This window comes from Numida meleagris, chromosome Z (genome assembly GCF_002078875.1).
Source record: "Numida meleagris isolate 19003 breed g44 Domestic line chromosome Z, NumMel1.0, whole genome shotgun sequence".
Classification (NCBI taxonomy): Eukaryota; Metazoa; Chordata; class Aves; order Galliformes; family Numididae; genus Numida; species Numida meleagris.
This window is the reverse complement of record NC_034438.1, coordinates 14,712,051-14,724,114: the sequence shown is the minus strand read 5'-3', so window position 1 is coordinate 14,724,114 and position 12,064 is coordinate 14,712,051. Positions and strand designations below refer to the sequence as shown.

Below are 12,064 nucleotides of genomic sequence, written 5' to 3'. Positions count from 1 at the left end.
ACAAAGAAAATATGTATTTAGTCATTGTTTCTCCAGTCAAACCTATTTTTTTTTTTTTTTGTGATCTGTATTGCCAAATACTTAAAAAAATGTTTTCTGCCCATACTGGTTTTGAAAGTATATGCTGAGTCATTTGCACCATCTGTTTTCTGTGCACATATCAGCAAAGACAAATGTTAAGAAGATTCTGAAGACATCTGTTTATACCACTGGGCTTACCAATTCAGTTTGTTGTTGTTTTTTTTTCCATTTAAATCACATATACATACAAACTTCCTAAAATATACTGGTTCTTCTGGCACTTTTAGAGATTTTTAGAATAACAGTAGGATATTTAGTCTTCCAAGTCTGATCCCACCTTCCCTTTGTGGACTAGTCCTATGAAAAAAAGAGATTCTTAGCAGGAAAAGCTGTGTAGGTACAGATTTTGGATGATAGTACATTCACCGTTGCATGAGTCTTGAAAAAAAAAAAGTAGGCATTGCACAACTTTTCCACTGACTACCTTGGCTATTTGTTGTGGTATTAAAAGAACTTATTTGAAAGTTGAAAAGATGTGATATTATTTTGCTATAAATGACCGTCTGAGATTTTAACTATACCATCAATCTAAGGTACTATGGAAGCCAGAGGAAATTATGCAACTGACTGATGTACAACAATGCATGCTGTATATCCATACAGTAACATACTGATGGATAAATGTTATGTAAGGGCCCAATTCTAGTGTGATGTCTGTGTAATGCACGTATAACGTAGATGACATAGGCAAACTACTGCAAATGGACATAACTTGTTTTCTGAAATAAGAGATTAGAATCAGAATTTGAAGATGTGTAGATGCCAAATTCAGAGCATGGAAAACTTTTGAAATCAATGAAGCTTTTTGGCAAGTTCAGTCTAACATTTTTTTGCCACTGGAATTACAGGACACAGTATTTGGTAAGAAACACATGTTGTTTTCTCGAGTTCTGTTTGAAATACTAATTAAAAGTGTCTAAACAAGGAGGCATAGCCTATTCGTAGCATACCTCCTTGTCTAGTTAAATTATATTTTAAATAATTATTCAATTAAAGAAATATTTAAGAAGCTGTTGGAAATAACAGCTTACAGATAAATATATAGAAATAAGCATTTTAAGGGTTATGATTTTAGGGGGCTTTTCTACGAGACAGTTCTGCAAGATACTGTGTCCTGGCACATTAGCAAGGATGCTTCATGCTATATTTAACCTTCGAAGCCACATCCTACTTTACATACATTTTATACAATTACTTTCTGTGATAATGCTAAAACCAGTGGTTTTATAGCCTGCGAGCTACCTCCACACTAGTAAATAAAAGGTGCCCAGTGCTGAGCACTGGCATGGAACTAGGACAGGAGCTACTTACTGTACAGTATTAATCTTATTTGGGTTTCAGCATAAGATGCCCTAGAAGAAGTGGTTCATTTCCCAAACTGCTCCCAGGTAGACCTGATACAACTTGAGAGAATGCTACAAGGCTCCATTCTAGTGATGCTCCTAACAGTGATCAAAGTTCCAGAGCTTCAAGATGCTTCCTAGCACATTGTAACTTGCTAGTATAGACTCAGACTTTTTATATCCTGTCAATATTTACATCTGTCTTCTCTAGTTTATATCTGACTTGCCCTCAAGAGAACTCAAATGCAATGATGGCTTTGCATGGATGTGTGCAGTTGACTGCAAGGCAAGCTCTTGTAGGGAGAGGCTACTTCCCTACTCCTACTGTAGCTTTGGGAGGAGAACTAGGAGTCTGAGTCAAAGATCACTGTAGAAACCATTTCACTTTATTCCTAAGTCAATCTTTGCTTCACAATTATAAAACATGCCCTTGTAAACTGAGCGAACCATTTCTGTGACCCCACACTGACCATGATGTGGTAGGAAAATAGAACTGAGTCAAAAATTTGGAAACCAGCATTATCTGTGCAATAGTCTGCTTGTTAAGATTGATTTATAAATCAATTTATAATGTAGTTCAAGTGTATAGTTGAGGGAAGATAAGCTGTGCCTAAGGGAATGACTACAGTGTAGGAGTGGAATTGATTTGTCCGATGACAACTAAATTTCCTCATGGAAACCTCCATAGATTCCCGTAAAATAGAAACTTTTTCTTAATCCTCAGAAAAAATAATTTGCTTTTCTTTTCAACCCAAGTAATCTTTCTGTGATTTGTTTGTTATAAGCTGAGATGTTCATATTACAAAAAGATATTTGTAGCAGGTTTGTGTGAAATAATGAGACAAAGAAGAGTGCCCTGTAGTGCAGGAAGTGGCATGGAAACAGACCTTTAAAAATCAGAAGTGCCAAGTGATGGATGTGTTCTTTAGGATAAAAACTGAATTAATGTATATTCACACAAAACCACTGCAAATGATCTGTTACAACTGGTTTCATAAATCCAAAGATTTCTTAATGTCATCAAACTAGATTATGTAATCAATCCTTGGATAAACATCTTTGGTATTTCTCACAATTACAGTTTTTAATAGTTTTACCAATTTAATGTTGTTTCATTTAAAACATTTTAAACCGATTACTGCTAATCTGGAACCACTGATCAACTCATTGTCAACTAAGAAATTAAATGCCCTTTTTTACTGATTGGTTGGAGAGTTTTTTCAGTTCATATAGTGGTGTGTTTTTTTAATCAATACATTAGAGCAAAAATATTGCAATTTATGGAAACATTTGACATGTATGTATAAAAATTTAAATATTTTATAATTAAAGAAAGGCTGAATTTGTAAACACTGGTCTAGTTCATGGGATGGGCTTTATTAACTCAGAGATATTATCTGTGAATGTGTTATGTAAAAATTGCCTTGCAATGCAAGTGCAAAAATGCTTCTTAATAAAAGTACATGCAGGCTAATAGCAGAGGAATGGTCACTTCTTACTTTCTTACAGCAATTCTGAATTGGATGGTGGAAAATTCCAGCCTCTCTCATTGAAACAAAGTTGGAGTTGCTTCTGCCAAACCCTTAGGTTATGCAACACAAATTGAAAAATACTGTAATAGTTATTATTCTTTTTATATATATATATATATATACTAACATTGATATTTGCATATGTTATTTTTAGGATTTGACATTACCACTAATTTTTCTTTTTAAGTGATTTCTATATCTAAGATAAATCAGTGCATAACACATGTAACTGCACTGAAATTTGCACCTTCCACATTGGTATTTTTTCATCATCATCTTAAAGAAAAAAACATAGAATCATAGAACTGCAGAATCGTAGAATGGCCTGAGCTGGAATAGAACTCAAGGATCATTATGTTCCATTCCCTCTGCCACAGGCATGGTTGCCAGCTGCCAGGTCAAGCACTTGATCAGGCTGCCCAGGGCCCCATCCAACCTGGCCTTAAACACCTCCAGGGATGGGGCATCCATAACCTCTCCGGGCAGCCTGTGCCAGCACCTCACTACTCTATCAGTAAAAATCTTCCGCCTGACATCTAATCTAAATCTTGCCTCCTTTAGTTTAAAAGTTTAAAAGCCCAGAATACAGTTTACCTTCTGGGCTGCAAGTGCACGCTGTTGCATCACATGAACCTTACTTCCCAAGCAGTATTTCATATACTTTTCACTAACCCTTTTACATACTTGGTATAAAGTACTACTTGCTGCTTGCTTTTCCTCACCTCCATCTTCTTACTGTAAACAGTGGTATTTTACTTAAAATTGTAATTAAAAGACTTGGAGTGAATGTCAGTCAAGAAATGAAACTTCCCAGCCTAAGGATTAAATAAAAGATTTCAATGTAGAAATATAATTTCAATAAAAGAACTTTAATTAAGATTTATCAGATCAAAGATATGATAGAAAAGAGTCATAAACAACATTAAAATCAACATTTTTTGATTTAATGTTTGTAATAGCTAAAAAGTACATTTACAGGAGCAAGATCACTTGCAGACTGAATCCCTGCAAGAATTGAAGTTCTGATCTTAATACCTCTTGAGTAGTGTAGCTTTGATAGTGTAACCTGTAGTCTTAAGAACAGCTCTTTTTTTTCCCAGCAAGTACTTTATTTTCCTCAAAAACTGTAACTTCTAAGGAATTGTTTTATGGTTATTAATTATTTCCACCCAAAGAAGATGTATACCAGCTTCACAATACATTGTACCTTAATGGGTGTGAGTTGATTTCATGGGAGTCACAGAGCTTGGATTTAATACCTGCAGTGACACAGATGCTATTTGAATCTCAAACTGGAAATGTTTGAGGGAAAACATCTTCAGTTTTTTCATTTTCTGAGAGTTTTTTTAAAGACACAAAACAAAACAGTTTTCTTCATTATTCAGTGAAACCAAAAATTACCAAAAATGTTACTGTAATTCTTTTTTGTTAGTGCAGACACAGAAAACTTATTCCTTAACAACACTTACAGCACAGAAGTTTCACCTGTAAATACAGACACAGCTCACAAATATGAAAATCTTTAACTTAAAAGTGAAACGAATGTAAATATGGAAGAACTATTAATTTGAAAACTAACATATCAGTAAATAAATATGAAGTTTGTTATCTGCAATCCAAGAATGATTAGCTTATTTCCTGTTTTTTACTGATAAGGGTCTAAGCAAGGCATTTGAATAGATGAAAAGCAAGGTCAGTCAGTAATCTTGGCATTTAAGATGGCAAGAGAGCAAGCCTAACCTTTCTGAGAAAAAATGAGCATTTGAGCAAAGCTTTTATCCGTAACAGTGAGACGCAAATATTGGTATTTCACAAATAAATTTTATATAGAAGCACTACTACTGATTTGGAGATTTTTTTAAGTCTGCAGAATTATTATTTTTTGTATTGTATGTTATATAAAATACCAGAAAACTAGTTTATCTCATTAATGTCATCCCAGTTCCTCTTTCCACACTTTTTTTTTTCCTTCTGAAATTATTTTCCATTTCTTGTGTTAAACACTGTGTACTCTGCATGCCTCTGAACACAGTTTGTTTTCCTGGACAATGGATGATCAACAGCTATAAAAGTGTTCTCATTCATTTCTTTGGCAAAGAAAACAGAACAATCAAACCAGGACTCTTTAGGCTTTTTGGTGCATTTTAAAGTGTCTGCTGTTCTCTTGGAATGGCCCTTTTGACTATCCATATATAAAGCTACAGGTTTTCAAAGCCTCTGAGGGAACTGTCATGTCCTCATCTCCAAGAGAGTGTTGGTAGAGATGGCTATGTATCAGAAGCGCAGGACCCATGCAAACATCATGAAGTATAACAAGACCAAGTGAAAGGTGCTGCACCTGTATCGGGGCAATGCCAAACATGAATGCTGGTTGGGTGATGAGTAGCTTGTGAGCAACCCTAAGGAGAAAGACTTGGTAGTGTTGGTTCATGAAAAATTGAACATAATCTTCCAATGTGAGCTTGCAGCCCAAGCCAACTGCATCACAAAACCACAGAATCACAGAATCTTAGAGATTGAAGGGGATCTCTGGAGATCATCTAGTCCAAGCCCCCTGCTAAAGCAGATTCCTAGATTATGTTACACATGAATGTGTCCAGGACGGTTTTGAAAATCTCCACAGGAGTCTCTACGGCCTTTTTGGTCAGCTCATTCCAGTGCTTTGTCACTCTCAAAGTGAAGAAGTTTTTTCTCATGTACATATAGAACTTCCTGTGTTCTGGTTTGTGCCCCTTGTCCTGTTGCTCAGTACCACCGAAAGGTGCCTGGCCCCATGCACCTGACACCCACACTTGAGATATTTCACAGAATCATAGAATCATAGAATGGCTTGGATTGGAAGGGATCATAAAGATCGTCTAGCTCCAAATCTTCTGCCATGGACAGAGTTGCCACCTGCTAGATCAAGCTGCCCAAGACCCCATTCAACCTCACCTTGAACAGCTCCAAGTATGGGGCATCTGCAGTTTCTGTAAGCAACCCATTCCAGTACCTCACCATCTTCTCAGCAAAAACTTTCCTTCTAATATCTAACTATATCTCCCCTCTTTTAGTTTAAAATCATATCAATATCAAACCATGTAAAAAGTCAATCACTCTCCCATTTCTAAGCTCCCTTTAAGTACTGGAAGGCTGCAGTGAGGTCTCTCCTGAGCCTTCTCTTTGCCAGACTGAAAAAGCCCAGCTTCCTCAGCCTTTCCTCTTAGAAGAAGTGCACCATCTCTCTAATCATCTTCATGACCCTCCTCTGGATCCACTCTTACACCTCATGTCTTTCTTGTGCCAAGGGCCCCAGACCTGGATGAAGTACTCCAGATGGGGCCTCAGGGGGGCAGAGCAGAGCAGGGAAATCACCTCCCTCTTCCTGCTCGCCACCCCTATTTTTATGCAGCCCAGGATACAGTTCACCTTCCAGGCTTCAGGTGCACACTTTTGGCTCATATCCAGCTTTTCATCCACCAGAACCCTCAAGTCCTCCATTTGGCTGCTCTCAATGATTTCTTCTCCCAGTTTGTACCCACACCTGGGGTTTCCCCAACCCCAGTGCAACAGCTTGCACTTGGTCTTCTTGAACTTCATTAAGTTCTTGAGGGCGTAATTTTCAAACTTGTATGGGTCCCTTTGTATGGCATCCCTTCTTTCTATTGTATCAAATGCACCACTCAGCTTAGCGTCATCTGCAAGGTTGCTGAGGGTGCACTCGATCCCCGGTCTAAATCATTGATAAAGACGTTGAAGAGCACCAGTGGGACCATGTCAAAGGCCTTGCACAAGTCTAGGTAAATTACATCAGTTTTTCTTCCTTTGTCCACTGATGCTATCATCCCTTCATAGAAGGCCACCACATAAGTCAGGCATGATCTGCCTTTGGTGAAGTTGTGCTGGCTGTCTCAGATCACCTCCTTGTCTTGCATGTGGCTTAACATATCTTCCAGGATGATCTGTACCTTGATCTTCTCAGGCAAAGACATAGAGGAGGAATTTTGCTTTCCCAGCCCCCTCCTAGAGGTCAGGGGATGTGAGAGATGTGAGAAGCTTGCCTGCCCATGGAGACTGATGCAATGAACTTGTGGAGTACCTCAGCTTTCTCTGCGTCTTTCTCCCTTCTCACTTATCAGAGAGGATACACCCTCCTTGGCCTTTCTCTTCTGACCAGTGTACCTTCGAATCCTTTCTTATTATTTTTCACATCCCTTGCCAAGTTCATTTCCATCTGCACCTTGGCTTTCCTGATTCCATCTCTGCATGTCCAGACGACATCCCTGTATTCTTCCCAGGCCACATATCCCTGCTTCCACGTCCTGTCAGTTTCTTTCTTATCCCTCAGTTTAATTGGCATATCCTTTTTCAGCCATCCCAGTTTCCTTCCTCCCCTGCTTGATTTCTTACATATGGAGTTGGAGTGCTCTTGCGCTCTCATAAAGGTATACATCCTTACAGAGGTGGCAGCTCATTTCCTTTCTTTTGACCCTAAAGACAGTTTCTCAGGGGTTCTTGTCCAACAGTTTTTTTAACAGCTGGTAGTCGGGTCTTCTAAAGTTCAAGGTTTTCACTCTGCTCTTTTCCCGTCCCACATTCCTTGAGATCACAAACTCAACCAGGGCATAGTCTTTACAGCCCAGACTGCCTCCAATCTTAACCTCTTTAATAAGGTCATTTGCATTGGTGAGCACAAGGTCCAGTAATGCCTCACTTTTGGTTATTTTGTTTAACACCTGGACCAGGAAGTTATCCTCAATGGACTGACTCCAGGAGAGTCATTGATTGCTTGTGGCCCACCATGTTGTTTTCCCAGCAGATATCTGAGTTGTTTAAATCCCCCATCTGGATGAGAGCCTGTAATCATGATACTTTTCATAGCTGAAGCAAGAAGCATCAACAGGATGCTCAGCAAGCTCTTCTTGATCAGGCAGCCTGTAGCAGATCCTGACCACCAGATGTCCCTTATTAGTCCAGCCCCTAATTTTAACCCACTAGCTCTCAACCTGTTTGTGGCTGATTGTGACAGCTCTTTGCAATCCATGCAGTTCTTAACATAGAAGGCAAATCCCCCACCCCTCTTGCCCTACATCTCTCTTCCAAATCGCCTGTAGTACTCAATCATAGTATTCCAGTTGTGTGATTCACCCCACATTTCTTTGATAGTAACTCGGTCATAGTTTTCTAATTGTACCATGGCTTCTATATCATAAAGTAACAGTGTGAGTCCTAGACTGCGTCAAAAGTGTAGTCTTATCATGGAACAGTAGGATAAACATACATGTCATGGTTTCAGCTGAGATAGTGTTAATGGTACACTGATGTTTTGTTTCTGATGAATGACGGGAGCAGTATCTGGGCCAGGCTGGGTCACTGGACAGGGAAATGCTGCCACCATGATAATGCAGCAGCAGGGAATGAGGTGGAGCCAGGACACCTGGCCTGAATCAGTGAAGAGCACATGACATCATGCAAAAGGCCATAAAGCTGTGGGGGCGGCTGCTTGGGGATTTCTGGGCATTGTTCCATGAGTGTGAGATGTTGTGTTGCTAGCAGAGCATCGGTTGGAAAACAGTAGTATTGTTGCTGTGTGTTGGTCTGCAGGTGGTGAATAATTGCACTGTGGATATATTCGTAGTTGTCACTGTGCTTTTCTTTATGCTTACCATTTCTCTCTTAGTAAATGGTTTTTATCTCAAACTAAGAGTTGACTTTTGCCTCCATTTCTCTCCCTCATCTCGTTTTGGGGGGAGTGAGGCAATGGTTGTATGGTGCCTAGTTGCCTGACAGGTTAAATCACAAGAAGACATTACAACAAATTAAGTTTTCTTTTCTCCTTGAGAAATTAAACTCTCAACAAGATGAAAAGTAGCTGTGTGTTAAAATGGAGAACTCAGAAAAGAAATTAGGCAATAAGAGTATGTTCCTGCATACTAAAACAGCGTACCACCTTCTTGCTCTTGATAGGTCTGCATGGTCAGCTCTTTCTAATCTTTGTGCCATGTAACTGTTAAATAAAATTGACCTTTAGTCTCCTTGTAATTAGGTTAACTCCCAGGTTTAAGAACACAATCATGTATTTTAAATAGTCAGAGGTATTTCATATTACTGTGCTAATCTGGCACAATCTCTAACACTTGATCTAACAATTAATTTAGAAGGAATATCTCCTCACATACAGAAGGTATATTACCAGACCACTTTTTCAGAGCCAGTAGTCTATGATCCCACTGTACAGGTACAAATGTGTTTTTAACTTCAGCTACTTGCTGGCTCAGTCACCTGTCTTTTTTCTTGCAGAATGACTCCTGGGGGAAACAATACTCATATGCACTCTTCAAGGCCATGAGCCATATGCTATGCATTGGTTATGGAGCCCGCGCCCCTGTCAGCATGTCTGATCTCTGGATAACCATGTTGAGTATGATTGTGGGGGCTACTTGTTATGCCATGTTTGTTGGTCACGCCACTGCCCTCATTCAATCTCTGGATTCTTCACGGCGACAATATCAAGAAAAGGTAACACATATTAATGTACTTTCTTAAGATTTGAAGTAGTTTAATGATACGCTTTAAATGTGGAAAAGATCTTATAAGTTTACTTGAAATGATCTAGTAGCATCCATATACTGTAGTGAATATTAAGGAGCACAAAGGAATTCAGGACACACTGTGAGTTAACCACATTCTTGCAAGAACTGCATTCTGAAGGGAGCATATGTGTCATATATATTGATTGAAATATTGGATGTGTAACTTGCATTAAACTCCATAGCAGCGCTTTACACCCCCCTGCTACACCCTGTAGGTACTCGATCTAAGCAGCTTGAATGATAACCTTGATGTTGGTAACTTAGGCATGTTTGTACAATTAATTGTTATTCCTTTGGACTGCAATTTGAGAATAGACTTTAACACATGAAAATAATGACCTTTTGATGAGGCCCAGTCCCAATAAATGTACTTTCAAATGCAGTTCCAAAAATGGAACTACCTCAGAGAAGTGCTATAAATAGGTCCTTGCTTTATAATGTCATAGTTTACACTACCGTGATGTCTCCAAAGACAAGAGGAACGATAGCCAAAAGACAGCAAATAGATAGAATAGAGTGAAAGAAAAAAAAGATTCTTTATGTAAAAGGAAGAAAAAATTTGTTCAGTTCCTTGTTAGATTCCTTGTAGGAATGATTAGAGTTAAAGATGTAAATGGGCGGATACAGGGTGGGAACTTTCAGGAGAAAACACAAATATGCACAACTGTCAGTTGTGCAATAAAAGGCAGATTCAAAGTGATGCTTTGAAACCAGATGACGAGGCTAAGAATGGTGGCGTAAGGAAGAAAGGAGCAGAATGAACCGCAGCAACGGACAGGAAAGATGTACAGAGTTATTGAGATGTTTAAAAGGAACCAAAATAGGATATTAAAGTAAGTGGGGATCTGGAGAGGTCATCCCAGGAGAGAGGTCAACTAAGCAAAGTAGTGAAATCAGAGAGTTCAAATCAGCAAGTAAGAATCATGTCCTGAGCAGTATTATTTGGCATATAACCATAAGAAAGTCCAGAAAGGCAAACTAAGCAGAAACCCTGGTGTAAAGTAATACAAGCCAGGAGGAAAAACTTGGCAGAGAATGAGTAGAGGAGAGGGTGACCCCGGTATGTGCTGAAGATGAAAAGGAATGGCCTGACTTTGCTGGGCAAGAATAAGGAAGATTACAAAAATGACATGTAAGTAGAAAGAAATAGGGCATTTGTTTTACAGGAAGGCAAGCAAAAGTAAGTGAGTGTATGGTAGAAGAGTTTACACTCAGTTTTGTTAAGCTCTAGTTCCAACAAGACAACAGAATAAAAACATCAGAGAGAGTCAGAAGTAAGAGATGTGGTAACAGTCCAGTAATAGAAAAATTGGCTGGTGGCTGACACATTAGTTCAGAATTATTTATAACAGAAGTTTGCAAGCAAGAAAGCCCACACAATGTTGCCTTGAAATATAAGTGAGGATGAATGGTTTAGGAGAGGATGAGTGATCATTAAAGCCTCTAAAAATTTACTCCTTAATCCTTTCCAATTCAAAGCCATGGGGTTCATACTGGTAAGTGACTTAACCAACACCGTCTTGTTGGGGTGAGTCAACAATGTCTGTTCTGCCCACTGGAAGGGAAGTAATTTTATCAAAACAGGACATTTAAAGGATGCTGTGGGACATGAATATCTTAACATTAGCCATAAAAAGAAGGCATAAAAAAGTAAATCCCAGACTTAGTATAACTATAGTTTCTTTAGAGATTGGACAATATATATACACACACATACACATACGCAGGTGTAGGAAACCAGCAGAAAAATCACCATTCAGTGAAACCTCTTAACCATTATCCTCAGACTTTCCTGGCTGCTGCATGACATCACAGTGTCTTGAGCTACAGAAAATACAGAATATATGCAAAAATATTAATATATTTTAAATGATGCTAAGTAAAATGCTTGCATATTTTGTGTAAATTAATCATAGAATCATAAAATCATAGATTCATTAAGGTTGGAAAAGACCTCTAAGATCATCTAGTCCAACTGTCTACCTACCATCAATATTGTCCACAAATTAAAACACAGTCTGCAGTCTTTGTTAAACTTTGCCACAGAAATGTCTAGCATTTTTCACTTCCTGAAGTTCTGAACAATTTCATTATTCCTTTTTTCTATTTTTTTGTTACTTGACATCAGAAGCAAGAGCTTAACATAGCATTGACAATCAGGAATGAAAAAAATGATGCAGAAAGTGCATGTTTCTATGCTTTAGAAAATGTTTCTCTGTCTTCCTTATTACAGGTTAAAAGATGTCTTAATTAAAGAGCATTTCTGCTGATTTCTGAGGCCCTGAAATCATGTGTATATAATCAGCTCTAACAACTGTACTGACATGTGTGTATATTCTTGTCCACTGCTTTATTATAGCTTAATACTATACATTCTGAAATAAATTTTATAGCCTAAGAATTATAAAAACATTACTGCTAGCTGCTAAAGAATATTGTATATTTTTCTTTACTCTGTAAGCCAGATAAATGGGTATTTCAAATACCAGTTTGTGCTATTTTGTCAGCATTTTTTCTAAAATAATATAGCTTATAT

General features: G+C 38.2%; 1 protein-coding gene across 1 annotated transcript in view; it reads left to right on the top strand.

The window, feature by feature from the left end:
* Positions 1-12,064, top strand: part of HCN1 (hyperpolarization activated cyclic nucleotide gated potassium channel 1) — a 202,374-nt gene that overhangs the window by 117,604 nt on the left and 72,706 nt on the right. Inside the window, exon 4 of the mRNA XM_021381011.1 lies at positions 9,236-9,454. Coding sequence (XP_021236686.1) covers positions 9,236-9,454 — 219 coding nt within the window. The remainder of the gene's footprint in view (positions 1-9,235; positions 9,455-12,064) is intronic.